This window comes from Phocoena phocoena, chromosome 6 (assembly GCF_963924675.1).
Source record: "Phocoena phocoena chromosome 6, mPhoPho1.1, whole genome shotgun sequence".
NCBI classification, from domain to species: Eukaryota; Metazoa; Chordata; class Mammalia; order Artiodactyla; family Phocoenidae; genus Phocoena; species Phocoena phocoena.
Genome location: NC_089224.1, coordinates 50,874,068 through 50,893,368, shown reverse-complemented (window position 1 = coordinate 50,893,368; position 19,301 = coordinate 50,874,068). Strand labels below are relative to the sequence as shown.

The window sequence follows — 19,301 nt, the reverse complement described above, 5'->3', positions numbered from 1 at the left end:
AGGTCCCATTTGTTTATTTTTGTTTCTATTTCCATTTCTCTAGGAGATGGGTCAAAAAGAATCTTGCTGTGATTTATGTCATAGAATGTTCTGCCTTTGTTTTCCTCTAAGAGTTTGATAGTGTCTGGCCTTACATTTAGGTCTTTAATCCATTTTGAGTTTTATTTTTGTGTATGGTGTTAAGGAGTGTTCTAATTTCATTCTTTCACATGTAGCTGTCCAGTTTTCCCAGCACCACTTACTGAAGAGGCTGTCTTTTCTCCATTGTATGTTCTTGCCTCCTTTATCAAAAATAAGGTGACCATATGTGCATGGGTTTATCTCTGGGCTTTCTATTCTTTTCCATTGATTTATATTTCTGTTTTTGTGCCAGTACCATACTGTCTTGATTACTGTAGCTTTGTAGTATAGTCTGAAGTCTGGGAGCCTGATTCCTCCAGCTCCGTTTTTCTTTCTCAAGATTGCTTTGGCCGTTCGGGGTCGTGTGTTTCCATGCAAATTGTTAAATATTTTGTTCTAGTTCTGTGAAAAATGCCATTGGTAGTTTGATAGGGATTGCACTGAATCTGTAGATTGCTTTGGGTAGTATAGTCATTTTCACAATGTTGATTCTTCCAGTCCAAGAACATAGTATATTGCTCCATCTGTTTGTATCATCTTTAATTTCTTTCATCATTGTCTTACAGTTTTCTGCATACAGGTCTTCTGTCTCCTTAGGTAGGTTTATTCCTAGGTATTTTATTCTTCTTGTTGCAGTGGTAAATGAGAGTGTTTCCTTAACTTCTCTTTCAGATTTTTCATCATTAGTGTAAAGGAATGCAAGAGATTTCTGTGCATTAATTTTGTATCCTGCAACTTTACTGAATTCATTGATTAGGTCTAGTAGTTTTCTGGTAGCATCTTTAGGATTCTCTATGTATAGTATCATGTCATCTGCAAACAGTGACAGCTTTACTTCTTTTCCAATTTGGATTCCTTTTATTTCCTTTTCTTCTCTGATTGCTGTGGCTAAAACTTGCAAAACTATGTTGAATAATAGCGGTGAGAGTGGGCAACCTTGTATTGTTCCTGATTTTAGTGGAAATGCTTTCAGTTTTTCACCACTGAGGAGGGTGTTGGCTGTGGGTTTATCATATACGGCCTTCATTATGTTGAGTTAAGTTCCCTCTATGCCTACTTTCTGGAGGGTTTTTATTATAAATAGGTGTTGAATTTTGTTGAAAGCCTTTTCTGCATCTATTGATATGATCGTATGGTTTTCATCCTTCAATTTGCTAATATGGTATATCACATTGATTGATTTGCATATATTCACAGTATGCTTTTCTAAATGATCAATAGGAAAACATGATAGATCAGTTATCAGATCGAAATGGAAATCAGGGGATGTCAAAACATTCCATGGGATGCAGAATTCAGATAGACTGAAAAATGTCATTTTCACTTAATGTGACATTTCAGGTCAAAAACCAAAATCTCATTTGAATAATGTTGCCCATATTCCCATTTGTATACACTCTGTAACATTTTAATCCTAAATTCTAGGTTAAAAACCTGGAGTTTTTACAGTGAGTTAACACCAGTCAGAATGGCCATCATCAGAAAACCTACAGACGATAAATGCTGGAGAGGGTGTTGAGAAAAGGGAACCCTCTTGCACTCTTGTTGGGAATGTAAATTGATAGAGCCACTATGGACAAGAGTATGGAGGTTCCTTAAAAAACTAAAAACAGAACTGCCATACGACCCAGCAGTCCTCCTACTGGGCATATACCCTGAGAAAACCGTAATTCAGAAAGAAACATGTACCACAGTGTTCAGTGCAGCACTATTTACAATAGCCAGGACATGGAAGCAACCTAAGTGTCTATCGACAATGAATGGATAAAGAAGATGTGGCACATATATACAATGGAATATTACTCAGCCATTAAAAGAAACGAAATTTATTTGTAGTGAGGTGGATGGACCTAGAGTCTGACATACAGAGTGAACTAAGTCAGAAAGAGAAAAACAAATACCATATGCTAACACACATATATGGAATCTAAAAAAAAAAAATGGTTCTGAAGAACCTAGGGGCAGGACAGGAATAAAGACGCAGACGTAGAGAATGGACTTGAGGACACGGGGAGGGGGAAGGGTAAGCTGGGACAAAGTGAGAGAGTGGCATTGATTTGTACCAAATGTAAAATAGCTAGCTAGTGGGAAGCGGCTGCATAGCACAGGGAGATCAGCTGGGTGCTCTGTGACCACCTAGAGGGGTGGAATAGGGAGGGTGCGAGGGAGACCCAAGAGGGAGGGGATATGGGGATATATGTATATGTATAGCGGATTCACTTTGTTATTCAGCAGAAACTAACACACCATTGTAAAGCAATTATACTCCAATAAAGATGTTTAAAAAAATAAAAGCTGGAGTTTTCAAGTTAACCAGTACTAATTTACCAGTTAGAAAGATTAAGCAAAAAGTTTATCAAACCTGTAGTATATCTAATATTATGCATTTTCAAGATGGCCTATTAGAAGAGAACATTTGTGTTTATGATAACAGTTATTTGAAGGATAGGTATGTCATGGCAAGTATGTTATGCTTTCAAGTATGGATTTACAATCTTTGCCACTTACCTTTAAGGAGAAGTCTTTCAGAATGTAGTTGTCCTTTTGCCTTGTAGGGTATTGGTAGCGATATGTCTTATGTATACATGTGTATACAAAATTATATAAAGGACTATATAAATAAGGCAATAGTGGGAATGTTATGTATACATATTATTACAGGTCATAACTACTGCAGCATATTAAAGCATGAAAAAGTCGATTATAATAATATACATCTTTTTTAACTACAGATGGGTGACGAACAATGACAGTTTTGCACCAGAGGACCCATGTTTCTTTTGTGATGTTTGCTTCCGAATGCTCCACTATGATTCAGAAGGCAACAAACTGGGGGAATTCCTCGCTTATCCTTATGTTGATCCTGGAACCTTTAGTTAATATCAAAATGTGTACCCTTTACTTCCAAGAAATGCCACGAGGAGCAGGATCTACCTGAGACCATCAGCTGAAGTTACCACCCCAGCAAAGAAAGTTCAAATCACAGGTCTTCTTATTAAACAACTTGAATGTATTTAAATGTTTTGAAATATATTAAATTATTTTAATATTCCAAAGCATAGTTTTTATTCAGTGTTTTGCCCATTTTTGAGTTGTCTCATTGATTTGTAGGAGTGCTTTATGTATCCTGCGTACAAATCCTTTGTCAGATACAAGTATTCTGGTTTTCTCCCAGTCTGTAGTATGCCTATTCACTCTTTGTCCAGAGGGCTTTTTGCTCATCTATCATTATACATCAAGTGATGGAAGTGTTTTGAAAATTCTTTGAAGAATGTGAGCGCTACACCTTGTACCATGAGGCTTCCAAGGTAAAGATGCTCCAAATATCTGTAATAAAAATGAGGGAGAAGTTAATAAAAGCAGCTTATTTAATAAATACAACATTAAGAGTAGCTATTGTGTAATTTAATCTTACACTGAGCGCTTTTGTAATGTTAGGTTTTGTTTTGGTAGAAACTAGGCACACTTAACACTTCAGAAAGACTCACTACACGAATAACGAATGTATAAAGATCTTGAGTATACACTCATACCTTACAGAAGTAACACTTAAACTGAAGCTTCCTTTCTTGACCAGAAGTTTTGGAATCACAAATGCTATTAGTTTAAAATGTATGTCAATTTAATATTTTCATGATTTTAAAGGAATAGATTTTATCTAATATGACCAATGAATGGACATGGGATATCAAGATCCTTTGGATTGCTAGCTGTGGATCACGATTCTTAGGCAATAATACACAGCATCCTGTATGCAAGAACACAATTGTTTTTCTATCCCAGCTCTTCATTCTTCTGGTTATGATACTCTATAGTTATCCTATTCTCATTCTGGGCCAAAGGGCAACTTTGATAAATTCTGAGGTCTAGATCCATGAGAGAAAATTGTAGCTACCTATATTGAAATGTTTTCTGGCAATCTTTATTGGTGGAAAATTTAATTCTGTTTAATACTTTTAGGAATGCTGGACAAATATTAAATAGAATTAAACATTTTAAATGTGTTGCACTTAAATTTCACGTTCTCTCTTCTAGGTTACATTTAAATTCGGCTGGATTCCGCTTTCCCTGGATGGCTAAGAACATTTACTATATAAATCAAAAACTGATGAAGCCTAAAAGACTGTGTGTTTAAAAGGTTGACAGTGAAATGTTTTATGGACTTAAATGCCACATAAGTCAATTAAGTCGATTGGTTTGTAGAAGACGAGGACCTGTTTCTAGCGGTGGTCATATTCACCGATTCAGTCAATACACCAGGAAATCAGCATAAGGAAATAAGAGGTCCCTCCATGGCTGGCTGGCTGTTATTGCCTACATGTTTACCTTCATGTTTCCAATGATGCTGAATTAGAACAGATTGAAAATCCTGCTGGAAAACCAAAGATTTATCTAATTCTTTAAAGTTCCACAGGTAAAAATGAATTTTTGCTTCCTTTATTTTTAAACTGCATTCCTTATAGGTCTTCCATTAGTATGCAAGGGACTGTTTACTTTTATTTTCATCATTTCATATCTCAAAACAGCAAATTCCAGAAAGTGGATTGTCATAAAGCAGCATTAATCCATGTGTCGTACCAATCAATTTATTTTACTGGCAAAGAAGGCTGTCAGTTAAAACATTACTGCTATCGAAATTCTTATTTTGTTCTTCTTTGAGATTATTCTTCTGCTGGTTCTTAAGGTTAACTTCTTCACCAAAGTTACAAAGGCTCAGATACCTTTCTATTACCATTTCCTGGTGAGGTCTAAAGGCCTACCATACTATTCTCAGAACTTGCCAATGTATTGCATATCAGTTACACAGGTCTCCCACTCTAACTTGAAGTAGGCATATTTAAGATGTCTTGAATCAGGGATTTTGTAGCTGTAAAATTCAGTTTTAAACACATGACAAAGTACAGTCAACATTTTATCTAAAGAAGCCAAATATGAAAATGTCATGAGCTTATTAGTCAACGTCCTCTGTAGTTAGAAATGAATGAAATTTTGATATACTAGTGGATGGACAGGCACAAAATAATTACCTAGAAAAGCAATACCTATTTTAGGCTTCAGTATCCTTTAAGGATAATTTGACCTTTCTCCCAATCAAATATCAGTGTCTCTGTCATCTCTGAGGTTGGAAAATTACACGGCATAAATATGTGAACACATTTTTGGCTATATAGCAGCTTCTCCATTTCTTAATATGTAATTATGGGTTTGCTATTTCCAATAGATCTTTCTCTGGATAAGTTGTATTAGTGAAGCCCTCACAGAGCCCTGTAAAAGCCTTTGCTCTTGTACAGGATTAGATGGCAGACCTGATCTAGACCTGACGTCTTTAACCAGGTAAGTGTGTATGGGTACGCTACAATCAATGTATCAGCAAAAACTGGATAAAATCTGTCATCCTACTATTTGAAATCATTCCAGTCAAGCTGTTTCAGGTTCTCCAATTCAGATGATACAGCTGAAATTTCTCTAGAGCAGCTGAGAAAACAAGCAACAACTGATTCTGCCAAGTCATATGTAACTTACTCTTTTAAATGTTATCTGATGGTTAAAAAAAAAAAAAAACCACAAGAGATGTTGCTTATATATTAAAAAAAATACGTTTGGGTTGGGGCTAGCTATCTCATTTAAATTATCTCTTACTGGCTTGTTCAGCTATGTAGTTTTGGTCAAATACAAATTTAAATTGAGCCAGTGCTCCCGAAAATTGATACCTGTTTATATGACTTTTTCTTAAGAGTTCTGAGAATAGTAGTTATCTGTGAATCAACCTATGACAAAAAATTTTTTTCTTGAAATGAGGGTGAAGAGAAGGCAACAGTGTTTTAACGCTACATGAATCAACTGGCTACAGCAAGGTCAGCCCATAAAATCAGACATAAATAATCAGAATGCTACTATATTTCTCTCCAGCATTTGAATAGTTTGTGGTTTCTTGGTAAAACTATATAGATCCGTTGGGTCACTGAAAGAAAAGGAAGGGTAAACCAAAAGATAACATTTCCTTTATTTTTAGCATTTTGAGCTTATGTTTTAGTAACCCTGTGTCCCCAAATAATACAGTTTCTATGACCAAGTATACTCTCTTGGAAACAAATCCAGAATTCCAGCACAGTTTTATAAATGGCAAAGAAGTAATATACTAGTAGACTTTGATAGAAAAATTCTTTAATCAAAACAAGTTTACATGTTGACACTTATGGCTTAACTAGAATAAATCTGTCCAAATTTAAATTGTATTAAGGACCAAACAGATATAATAGCAAGAGTTCCCTCGAAACAGTGGGTCCTAGTTCCATTGTAAGACCTCTCAAAAGCAAAACTCCCAATTACTGAAATGTTTCAAACTTTTCATCTGTAGATGAAAACAATTACCTGAGAGGTCAAAGCATAAGATGCATGTCACATGCAAACACTGGTAATTAAGCCTTTTCCCCATATTCAGTTTCTAAACATGAGAAGTGTCTTTTAAGCTACTGCAAACCACCAACTGACCTAGTATTCAAAATACCTTAGAAATGCTAAGTTACCCTTAAATTTTGTGTTAACCTTGGTTCACCCTGATTTAGTCCATATCCATGAATATACAGACAACTCCTTTACTTTTGTCTACTGTGTTTCCACTTTTTGCAATCCTGTCACATGTATGACATAGAAATAAAACTTCCCTTCTGGTATAGCCATGTTTTCAAATGGGTCAGTTTCCTTATATAGTATTTACTTTTTATTTACTGCAAAAGTATTATGGATTGCATTTTTTCCAATTAAAAAAATACTTAGTGACTTCTTTAATGTGTGACTTTTAAAAAAATTCAGAAACTCGAGACATTTCTCAAAAATAAACTTTTATCATTTAGTTTTCAGTTTCAGCTACTAGTGCCTGTAAAGGATCGTAAATGGTTGAACCCTAAAGCCAGATTCATTCCTATATATACTCCTGCACGCTGCAGGAAACTCATGTGACTTCACTGAATTCCCAGCCACAAAACTAAATTACCTTCAAAAGTTAACATGAGTTTTGTACCCCGTAGAACAGTTCAACGTCAGTTGGGTATCTAGTTGTCATACAAAAAGGCATACAGACCACACATTGTTACAAAGCAGCAGGATAATGTAGCACAATGTAGACTGCGATTAAAATTAACTTTTGATAAAAGGGAGGGAGTGAATACTTGTATAGAAGTAACATTTTATCTACCGTAAAAATGATTAACTTCTACAAAACCCACAAACAATGAAAAGACAGTCTGGTAAATCCAAGACTTGTAAAAACTATGCACAAAACCCACAGTATTTGGGAAAAGAGGGAAGGTTTATACAAGTAGCAGTTTTAAAAATGTAACCTTTTTCTACTATCAATTACATACACACACTAATTGAAAATATACTACAACCAATGTCTGGAAAAGCAGTTTAACATTTCCTAAAATGGACTTTCCCTCACATTTACTGTATAATGTAGCTGTTAATACTGCACAAGTACAATCAGCAATGTTTAGTCACTTTTAAACAAAGATAAGGAGATCTCTCCCTCAAAACAAGTTTTAAACATCAAAACCTATGCTTATAAAAATTTAAAACTTTCAGCAGTCTAAATATTTCGAATGAAAACCATTACAAACTTCTCAAATGTTCTTTATATTCCAGGTATGTCAACCTAGTTATCTAGTGTAGAATCCTTCAGAGATATTTCAGTCTCTCTCTCTTCACTGGATGGCCTAAAGAAAAGGGGGAAAGAAAGGTGTGACAACTGGGGTTAGGATTTTTTCCTCAGGAGGAAAAAAGATATTAAATCTGTGCATTTGTTTTGAAAATCACCGAAAGAATTTTTTCCGTGACTTATTGTTAATTGTTATCTTCTGTCCAAAATTTTATTTTACCATGTTGTGTCTTCTTCACAAAGTAATATGCACATCAAGCAAAATAACTCAGGGAAGCATCATGGCCCAGGCCCTTTCCCACCATTTCCAGCTTTAAAATGAATTCTCTTTAAAGAACATGAAAGTGTTATATCTGTGATACCAACATATTATACATCTTAAGAAGAGAGGGTAATATACACACGGACAAGATTTCCCTGAATTTCAGAACTAAAGGATGCTTGATTCCAAGTCCGTAAAGTGTACGGTGGACAAACCAAGATTTGGATAACTACGGTTACACACCTAGTTATTTTAGAGTGGGTATGATAATACAACACAGCCTATGATTCTAGATCTAATTTCTGTATCCTGTCAAAATTCAAGAAGTATGGACATGGGTCATTATTAAAGGTGCTATCAGTGGAAGAAGTCCAAGGAATAGTTATTTTTTTTTAACAGGAGTCCTGCCTTGCTCTATTCCCTTGAATACAGTGGCATATTAGTTTCAAGCGAAGTTTCTTTACGGCTTGGCCATTTTAATTCGCGTCTTGAATCCTGAATTCAGGAAGTGAGTGATGAAAATAAATCCCTTACACAAATAACCTTGGAACAGCAATGTGATTTAAAAATTAAAACATACATCACAACCCACTAAAACATGTCCTCACTTTTTCTTACTGCTGGCCTCGTGGTTGTCTTTGCTTTCTTCATTGCTGTCTCCATTGTGTTGTGGTTGATTATTGTCTTGAGCATCTGATCCTCCATTTAGACTCTTTGAACCTTTATAAAGATTTCAATGGAAAAACTGTTAGAGAGACCCAAAATCAAAAATAAAACATAGTCCCAAAGTTTCTACTACTGTATTTTATTTGAAATTACATTGTAATCCTTTGGGTAGACAAGGCACAATAAGAAATGGGGTTACGACATATATCTATCCATATAAGAAGTAGGTTACTAATCTGATTATTCCATTTGTTACTGTTATCAGGAACACGAAAGGGTGGTACAACTCTTTGGAGCATTACGATTTATTCTAGTTCTTAGAAAAAGCAGTGTGAATCACAGTAAGATTTTGTATTTAACAACAAAACGTGGCAAAGTAGTTAATTAACATGATTTCGTCTCTTATGACAAAATGATGAGGGCTTCCCGGTAAATATTATTTCATTAACAAATCTCTAAGGAGACCTATATCATTCCCTAATAAGTGAGTAACAAAATTCAACTCCTTTGGAACATTTTTTTTTCTACATTAAGCAGTTGCTGCTAAGATGTTTTAGTACTGTGGAATTGAGGAAGCTGCTAATTTTGGGGAAAGTGGCTAATGGTACAGGCAGACCTCGATTTATTGCGCTTCACTTTGCTGGGCTTCGTAGAGACTGCTTTTTTTTTTTTTTTTTTTTTTTTTTAACAAATTCAACGTTTGTGGTAATCCTGCATCAAGCATGTTTATCAGCACCATTTTCCCAACAGCATTTGATCACTCCACTTCTGTGTGTCACATTTTGGTAATTCTCACAGTATTTCAAACTTTTTGACTCTTGTTATATTTGTTATAGTGATCTGTGGTCAAGTGATATTTGATGTTACTACTATGACTCATGACTCACTGAAGGCTCAGATTTGTTAACATTTTCTTAGCAACGAAGTATTTTTTTTATTAAGGTATGTACATTGTTTTTTTAGACATAATCCTACTGCACACTTAACAGATTACTGTGTAGGGTAAAAAACTTTAATACACCCTGGGAAACCAAAAAACTCATGTGACTCACTTTATTACAGTAGTCTGGAACCAAACCTGTGGGGTATGCCTGTAACTATGAATTCTGTTTTAAGCGTCTGTCATATATACATCCTAAAATATTTATGATTGAAACAGTGTATCTGGAATTTGCTTCAAAATAATCTTCAGGGGTGTCACAGAGAAACTTGATGGGGATATAAAAAGGCAATGCTCATGTATTGATAATTGCAGAAGCTGAGTGATGGGGACATGGGAAGTTCATTTCCCTTGACTATCTGTGTAGGTTAGAAATGTTTCCTAATTTAAATGGAAAAAGAATAGCAACCACTACTACTACTAATTTAAACTTGATGAAAAAGAAACCCAGAAGCTAATGTTCTGCTAAGCGCTTTATGAGAGTTTCTCATCATTCAATATAGATAAGGTATTAATAGGATTAAATATTGAAGCCATTTTTTAAAAGTAGTTCCAGCGAACAGTTACCACATACCTGTTTGTTCCTTTTCTAGCTTTTTGTTTGGCCCTTTCTTCCCTTGATCTTTGGTTTTATTTGCTTCCTCGTGCTGTCTTTGTTCGGCAAGAGATTTATTCAGCACTTGTGTGATCACAGAATCTCCTTCACCAACCAAAAACATGTTCTTAAACTTGTTATACAACATTGTAGACTTTTCCATGATAACCTGACTAACTTTGAATCGCCGTATCTGAGAAAACAAAACATATAATTTTCTTAATTTTTTAAATGTTACTTAATGAAGTGGTGATAATGAGGAAATTTAAAAAATCCACATGACTCAAGATCACTTACTTTTTTCAGTGTTGTAATCATCTCTGTGTGTTTTTGAGCTTGCTGCATTGTGACCTGAAGTGAAGCAAGTTCATCCAAGGCCTCAATACATCTGTTCACATCCTTCATGACAAAATAGTAATTTCGTAACTGTTAATTACCACAACCCATATAATCTATTTCTAGAGATTACTTTTAAAATCTCAAATAACAAGGCAGTACAAAATAACCAGTAATAGTCTGTTATCTCAAATTTACACACTTATAAAATCATGTGAGAAAATAAAATATGAAGCTATAAAAGCAGCACTGTATTTTTAAATGAGGTATTAAACACTTACAAGATTATCAATTTTGAGTGAATTTTTAATTTCAGCATGTATCCTTTGAAGTCGAGAATCCATTGATGTTTCTATAAATTAAAATGTGAAACACAGTAAATAGATTTTCCAAAACCAGTATTTTTGTATAATCTAAGCAAAGTATAATGGAAAGAGTTGGTAAATTTATAAAAATGTTCTTTGTAATCTGCCTACATCATTAAGTTATCTGCCATTTTTAGTATTTAGGAAACCAACATTCATCATATAAGCAAAGAATCACCATCTAGCTGCATGTTGCTAAAAAAACCAGTCTGCATCCAATAACTCCTCTTCTGCAATCCTTAAGGCACTGCTTCATCCTTACACATTTAACCAAAACTAAAAAATCCATCTGAAACTAGATTTGTCAGAAATTGTAAAACATCTAGCTTTAGGCCATGTTATAAAAATTTAACTTCATCATATATTGAGCAGTAAAATAATAAACATGACTCCTTAGCAAGTTCACCTGATAACACTTAAAAACAATGCAAGGTATATAGAATCCATTAGGGATGTGAAATGTGTACTTGGAGGATAAGAACATAAAATGACCAGTTTCAAAACCTATACAGTTAAGTGTCTGTAAAACTTCCTTTCTGTGTAGAATACAATTTTATACATCTTAGAAAGTGAAATAACTAACCTCGCTTCTTCTCCACTTTCTTAACTTCTGGCTTCTTTCCTTCATCTTTATTCTGCCTATCAAATGTTAACACAAATATTTCAAAAACATTGGAACTTTGTGACTGGTTACCAAATGCCCACAATCCCTTATGTAAAAGTTAAAACTTTTTTAATTTAAAATAGTCAGTGGCCTAGATCACAAGGAATTGACTATAATTTTTAGAACTCAGTAATGCCACATTAGTATTAATTAGTATAAATATAAGCAAAACTCAAAACGTAAAAATTAACATGCTAATCTAACAATCTAATTTTTCAGTGGCATTACAAATAAATTTTAATGGCTGCCTCAGTGAAATTTTGTTCCAACAATACTGTGGTAAATGTTAAAAGACCAACTTTAGGGTCAGTGGATAAACAGGCCATAGTGGGAAGAGAATGCCTATGTTTCATGAATTCTACATCACAATTATTTTTTAAAATAGCACGTCAAAATAGACTGATTGAATTGTTCCCACATCTCCCAAGGGTAGATAATTTGAGGGGTTCAAAGTTAGTTTCAAGGTTAAATAGACTGTTTGTAATACTACTAGATTAAAATGGAGTGGGATTTTTTTTGTGCCAATATATCAAACTTAAATGACATTCACTAACATTTACATACCATTTCACAAATGAAAAGGTACCATTTTACTGTAAATCACAAAAATAACCATTTAAAAATGAATTCTTAATAATTTCTAGTACCTTGACTTGGAGTTCGGGCCCTATTATAATAAACCAATTGAAATAGACAAGAACAAAAAAATATCTAAAAATCAGGTATTTTTTTTAAAAAACTTTATTTTAAAATTTTGGTTACAGTTTCATTTTTGTTTTCTTAACAAGTCTGCTGTTTAATCTCTCAGGATTAAAAAACAATGATTAATCTTCTAAAGAACTGAACAACAAAGGAATGTCAAGGGGAAGGGCACAACTGCCCCATTCTCTGGGGGTATAGTAGCTACTCCAGTTTAACACCTAGCTTCAAAACAAAATGAATTTTTATATTTTCTAAATGAAATAATGTACAACCACCATCTTCATCTGAGCTTATTATAACTTTCAAACACAAAGCTTCATTTTAAGCTTGGTAAAAAACTTTTTTAACAGGAATGATGGCCGACCTTAGTATGTAGTGTGTATCTTACAGGAAATGTTTTTTAACAATCATTAACACAGTAATAATGCCATTAATGAAGTCCTCAATTTAGAATCTGGAACATTCTTCCATCAAGGGGGGGGGAGGGGGAAATTCAGTCCAATGAGTCTGTCTCAAGATCTTCATCTCTTGTTTGCTCCACTTGTATTCTCTTTTCAGTAACTGGATTAATGCTTTGAGCCCAAAATGAGATATATTTTTTATTACTGTAGATTACATGTTGTTTGGCTGGGAATACAATACAATAAACTTTATTTTGCATAATGCATTTCATACAAGCTGCATCTGAAATGCTTTACAGAGCAAAACTGTCCAAGTACAAAGTTTTGTAATAACAGGAGAAGGAAAGAAAACACAAATATTAGAATTTGAGAAAGTTACATTCGGAGGACATTCAAAAAGAAATTGAAACACATAAAGATTAACTCTGAGATACTGAAGAAGGGCTGGGCTAGATTTACTAAGCAACAACTAGTTTTATATCTTAATTTGGGGAGCACAATAAAGTTAAAAGCAACAAACAGTCCAACAACTTTTCAGTGAAAGGACAGGAAAGGATAGGTAACAAAAAATAACTCTAGTATTTACATAAATGGTCAAAGTTTAACATTAAAGGGAGTAACATTTCTGAGCTTTAGATCAATTTTTAAATTACTCCCTCAAGTAGCTAAAACTGCTTATATATCCTCCAAAAAAACTAAGAAAGCAGATGGTCAAGCACTATACTTATCAAGAAAGACTTTCGGCTTACAGATTATATATAAAAAAAGTACAAAATTACTTAAGAATAGTTTTAAGAATTTCACTGTTTTTTATTAAGTTTGTCTTAGTGACCTAGAGCATGTTTTTAAAATCACCTCCTCACTAAAACAACAAAAAAAACAAAGTTTAGTCAGAATAATGCAAGACGCTTCACAAAGAAAGAAAGGCCTTTCAGAGAAAGAACTCAGAAGTGACAGTCTAAAGATAACTAGGAAAACAAATGTAATAAACATGAAGCCTAATCATCACTGGCATTGCTGTTTTCCCTCTTATAAAATTATTTTATAGAATAAACTTAAAGGGGAAAGAAATGCCCCATGGTAAGTATACTGTCTCCAGGTATCAAAACTTCTTAGCTTGAACTTGACTTATATTGCACACATCTAATGCAAACCCTGTCAGCCTTTAAATTTTCTTTTACTGGCTTCTTGGGTTTCCAGCTGTGCCTCTGTTATTTTTGCTGGTCTTCTGGGGGAGGGCTGCTGGTGGTATGACAAATATGGGTATTTCTTTCATTCCTTCTCCACCAATTTATTATCTTTATTTAATATTATACAAGAAAATAGTAGAGGATAAGGACATTTTCTACAAAGCCACTATAACAGTTAAGCCCTATCTGCACTTTCAGTTTAAATTAAAAATAATTCACAGGGTGATTATCTCAGTAAATTTCCTCTTTACTCAGAAAAGAATGAAGCCTGAAACATGATTATCATATACTGAGGACATTTTTCTAACACACTGAAAAAGTCACTTCTTTAAAAGGGTTCAGAAAGTCTGGAAAACGAGATTCTATTGTTTAAACATTTCATGCTAGCTTAAAAAAAGAAATCGAAATTTAGAAAAAGAAAATACTTACTGCTCAGTTTCCATTTGTTCCTCTTGCTTGCGTTTTCTTTCTGCTGTTTCTTTCTCATGTTGGCCTTTCAGCATATTCCTTCTATGAGCAGTTTGAAAGTTTCTTCCACCTTTTCTCTTCTGTTTTATTTGAGAATTAGGATGCTTTTAGTTAACTATCAAGTCAGTGACTAATGCTTCTATGATTATAATCTTGGGAGAAAAGAAGCAACTAGTTTTCTTAAGGGATGAATAAATTACTAATTTAAATAAAACCCTCATAATTACATGTTGCTATCTAAATTTAACTTTCCCCTTGATGATTTTGGGATTTATAATTATTTACTGCACTGCTATAGGAATGATATGCTTTGGTTAAGATGAGTTAAAATGAAGTACCTCAGGCTATTTGCCTCTGTACTATGACTTTGACTTCAGTACCTGTTTACTGACAAGTACCTGCTCAACCTACCGAATTTAGTTTTGGGGTCCTGAAGTACTAATAAATTAGATAAACATAAATGAAAGGCCTATACAACCTGGATCTGTAGAATTCCAAGGCTATACACAAAACGTGTTTTTATACAGAAAAGAACCGTATAGCTTTAATGAAATTCCTAAACAACTGTTGTATTCAAATAAAGTACCACCAATAAAATGTACCCTAAATAGGCCTGAAGTGTTAAGAATTTCATTGAGGTAAATAATAAAAATCTATGTATAAATGTACCTTTTTACATCTGTCTTCACTGGTCACAACCTATCTGGCTTAATTCGCTACTTTCCTACCTTTTCTGTCAATAGGTAGGTGGGGTTACTGGAAGTTTATCATGCAACATTTAATTTCCATGTAATTGTGAAAAGGTAAATAAACTTAGGATGTACAATAAAGTTTCAAATATGCTTTTTAACACAGGTAATTCAAGTTTATTCAGAAAGGTAAAGAAATTCATTTTAACTTTTAATCACATTTATAGACTTTCATAAAGATACTGAAACTTTCCTAAAGATTAAGAACTACATAGGAAACTAAAAATAGAACAAATATTTTATTTGATATGCAAACGTTCTACCTTTTCACCTTCTTGATCATCCCCTTCCTCTTCAGAATCAGAGGTTGATGTAAGCCCTGTTTTAGCTAAATTTTTCCTTTTTGATTCAACTTCTTTTTTCCCCTCTTTTTTATCTGGCTCTTTTCTTGGCTTATCTTCTTCCTTCTGGCCCTCTTCATCCTTTTTAAGCTGCTTTTTAGGTTGTTTTTCCTCTTGCCCCTTTTTCTTACTTTTGTCTTCTTCAGTTACCCTATTTCACAGGCACAACAATGAAAAATAATCTTTTATGTATCATTAGTACTTGTCATTCAGCCACCTCTCTGAGTTAACTGAGTAAGTACTCTGGATAACAATAAGCTACATGCAGTTTGTTTTTTATTTAAAAACAAAATTTAAATATCTTTAAGTAAAATATAATGGAGTGTCATTATCAACCAATCATAAAAGGAAAAGAACATCCTTTTAATATGAGTTAGAAGATAGAAAAATTACAGTGGCATTAGGGTAATAGAAAAGTGATTTTTTTTCCCCTTTGTTTTCCATGTTTTTTGTAATGTGGCTCATTCACTTAAAAGTAATATTGAGTACTATCTCATATGCCATGGTACCGTTCTTGACTTTGGGGAACAGTCGTGTATAAGATGTGTAAGATGCCTAGATTTTATGGCGCTCATATTCTACGTATTTATAAAAGTAGCCATGCTGGGAAAAATACAATTGCAGAATCGAACTGCGTAATGGTGAAATAAGGTCATTTTAAAATTTAAAGAAATATGCTTTGCAATGTAAAAGGCTCCCAACTGACACATATAATGGTAAAATATATGGCCAATTAACCTTAATGTTAAATTGTTCAAGGAATTTCATTGAGACTTACACATATTATATAATTACATCAATGGATTTGAAAGCTGGAAAGGACCCCAGATCATTTAGTCCAACCCATTCAACGAATGAGAAAATGATGGTGCAAAAGGTCAAATAGCCCAATATCTCAATTCCAAATCCACTGACCTACCAGACAACTGCTTCCTTGAACCCTTAAGATTATTAAATTGGAAAAGAAAAAAAAAATCACTATTTCTTTAGAAATTTTTTGTCACGTAACTACCATTGGCTATGTTTATTTTCAAATGTTATATAGGTTTCATCCTTTACTTTTTTAATCAATGGAAGAAAAAGCAGGAAAGTAAAATCACTTAACTTTATTCAATACTTCCACAAGGGGGCAAATATTTTAATAATGATTGTTTTGTGGAGATGGGAACAGAGAATCAAATATAAAAGGCATTCCCATGGCTCTTAGATATTGACGAACTGCCTCCCCCAAAATGTTACCCCCTATGCAAAGAGGCAGGTATTAAAAATAAAAATATCCTTTTAACCCAGTAAATCTGCTTCTAGCAATGTATTCTAACCAATACGTTTGCACATGTACAAAACGACACATGACAATGTCTAAAAAAATGTATCCATACAAGAAATAAACTTTTAAGAATTGTGATACATACACAGTGGAATACCATGCAGCTGTTTTTTAAAGGTAGATTTAAGTGTATCGTTAAGTTTTTAAGAAATGGGATTATTATTTCAAAGTTTTTAAAACAGTGTCAAAGCAGAGAACTCCCATAAACGTAACTGTCACTGCTTGCTGCAATTAAGTCTTTTCCCAATGGTCCTCCCTCCTTACCATCTTCCATGAAATACAGACCTCATGGTGATAATTCCCTTTTCAATAGGTCAAGGTACAATAGGAAACATTAAAATGTTATAAATAAAATTATAAATACATGTTAATAGCAAAAATTAATGCAAACACAACCCAAAATATCTCAGTGGCTTATAACAAATATTTTTACTTCACATGAGGATTATGAGATGGTTTCAGCTCTTCTGGACTCTATCCACTGTCTTGTCATTTCAGGACCCACAGCAAAGAAGCTGTCACTAGCAGATACACGCTGTTCTCATGGTGGAGAGCTTAAGTTTCAGAAGAGCTTATATAGTTGTGCTCTACACTCCACTGAGTTTTTGCCCAGATACAAAGCTGACAGTATCTATAACAGCCAATGCCCAGCCTACATATAGCACAAGTGAAAAATAAATATTGTAAGCTACTGGTATTTTGGGGTTGTCCATCATCAAAACCTAAAACGTTTGACACTTGCTTTGCATTTGAAACCCTAACATATTATACAATGGGTAAAACTGTCATCTGTGATAACTGGAGAGAAAACTTATTCAGTGAACTTGTGGCTCTGGGTGAAGAGGTTTCAAGATAGAATATTGGCATTTTGAGTTGATTGTTATCAACATAAATTTGATAGGGTACTTCAAGAAGGAGGTAAGTTTAAAAAATAATAGGACGACAGAGGAAGGAGAAAAAAATCCCATGCATTTCAGTGTTGAAAGTCACTTCCATCCAGTAAAAGATTTTCAAATTCAGACAAAGACTGGAGTCAAAGATCCAATCAAGGTTGTTAAGTTGCCAGCCTTTCCTTAAGAATTCAAATTGGGATACCTTGATCCTTCTGATGAACAAATGGTTCTATGAAAAAGAAACCAGGGAGTAGGTTTTCAGGAAAACCTATAAACTCAAAAGTGCTTTTAGTTAAGTATAAAAAGATAATCATGTCTGGAGAAATCTTATAAAGCTGACTAGAATTAAACAGACACACGCTAACAATAAAGTATTATTACTACCAAAAGGGACGCTAGGCTGCATTAAGAGAAACTAATGGAGATTTAAAAAGGAATCTTGGGCCCAACTCTGTAAAGTATGAAAGCAGAATAAGAAAGCTGCTCAGCTAATAAGGAGGGTTAATACTTTCCAGTCCAAGAATCAGCCAAAAGCCATGGAGAGAAATGGACTAGGAAGATACTCTCAGGGAAAATTGGGACGGACCTAATCAAGGAAATATTGTTTATTATCTAAAACAGGGGGATCTCACAATATTTTCCCAACAGATTTCCTGGGGAACAATGACTGCTGTGTGCCTCTTAATCTTCTCCTTGGGAATATTTATTATGGTTGCCTATCCCTCCCAGATCAATGTGCATATACAAAAGGGAGAGGGGAGCAGATAATCTGTGTTTCAGTTCCTAAGTCTCTAGATCAAGGCCTTATGTTGATCATAAAATCCTAGACTTGATGCTTGGTGCCCTTATTAGAGAAGACATCTTAGGGAGGAGATAAGTGAGATTTACTTGGTATGTTTAAAAACATAAACTCACCTGCATGTACCTAATTTCTTAATTTCACTATAGTAGTAAAAACCATGTTGTAATTTTTGGCCACTATTTTCAAGAATATTTAAACAGCTAGCTTGGCAGTAAAATAAAACTCTTTAAACATATATTGGCTGAAAAGTACCAACACTTCTATAACAAATTTCCAATAAAGTATTTTCATTCAAAACACTGTAAAATCCATTCTTAAATGACATACTCACTTAAGCCTTTTCTATAAAATCTTTAAACACAATAGCTACAAAGTTTTGCCCTCTTTGTCTAAATATATATTCCTGCTGGTGAAGTTTCTACCCAGAAAATCCAACACAAACAAGATCCATAATGGAAAAGAAAGATGGCAAGAAAAAAAAGAACTGATTATTTTGTTAGTAACTAGTTATCATTCCAAAATACTTTAAAACTTTAAATTTACAAAAATAATGTTAAGTGTTATTATTTTTTAAATAAAGATTATTCTGGAGGAGCAAGATTTGTGGAAATTGCTTCAAAAATACTTTGTCTAAAAATTCCCTTAAACAAAGGGAACTATTATAAATTTTACCCTGCATTATCCAAGTATCTTATATCCTAATATACAAGAAAATGTCTTAGATTAATGAAACGATAATCGTATCAGATTTTTCTTGATTCCCTATCAATTTCAACTTTTTACATAATGAAAACTATTTTTCAACTGTTTTGCCCATAATTCT

At 33.7% G+C, this 19,301-nt stretch overlaps 2 protein-coding genes across 7 annotated transcripts in view; one reads left to right on the top strand and one right to left on the bottom strand.

Moving 5' to 3' along the window:
- SNAPC3 (small nuclear RNA activating complex polypeptide 3) overlaps positions 1-3,498 on the top strand; it is a 44,709-nt gene extending 41,211 nt beyond the window's left edge. For 2 of the 4 annotated variants that reach the window (XM_065879122.1, XM_065879120.1), the window contains exon 8: positions 2,853-3,000. In XM_065879122.1, the coding sequence (XP_065735194.1) occupies positions 2,853-3,000 (148 nt within the window). Of the gene's footprint in view, positions 1-2,852 lie in introns of all 4 variants that reach the window. The other 2 variants (XM_065879121.1, XM_065879119.1) reach the window with 2 other exon arrangements.
- Positions 3,499-6,268: 2,770 nt separating this feature from the next.
- The window catches only part of PSIP1 (PC4 and SRSF1 interacting protein 1), a 38,037-nt gene continuing 25,004 nt past the window's right edge, over positions 6,269-19,301 (bottom strand). The window contains exons 9-16 of one of the 3 annotated variants that reach the window (XM_065879831.1): positions 15,379-15,607; positions 14,328-14,446; positions 11,525-11,580; positions 10,858-10,928; positions 10,538-10,639; positions 10,220-10,433; positions 8,648-8,759; positions 6,269-7,835 (exon numbers count right to left, since the gene is read on the bottom strand). In XM_065879831.1, coding sequence (XP_065735903.1) covers positions 7,775-7,835; positions 8,648-8,759; positions 10,220-10,433; positions 10,538-10,639; positions 10,858-10,928; positions 11,525-11,580; positions 14,328-14,446; positions 15,379-15,607 — 964 coding nt within the window. In that variant the 3' untranslated portion in view covers positions 6,269-7,774. Of the gene's footprint in view, positions 7,836-8,647; positions 8,760-10,219; positions 10,434-10,537; positions 10,640-10,857; positions 10,929-11,524; positions 11,581-12,338; positions 12,935-14,327; positions 14,447-15,378; positions 15,608-19,301 lie in introns of those variants that run through there. The other 2 variants (XM_065879832.1, XM_065879833.1) reach the window with 2 other exon arrangements.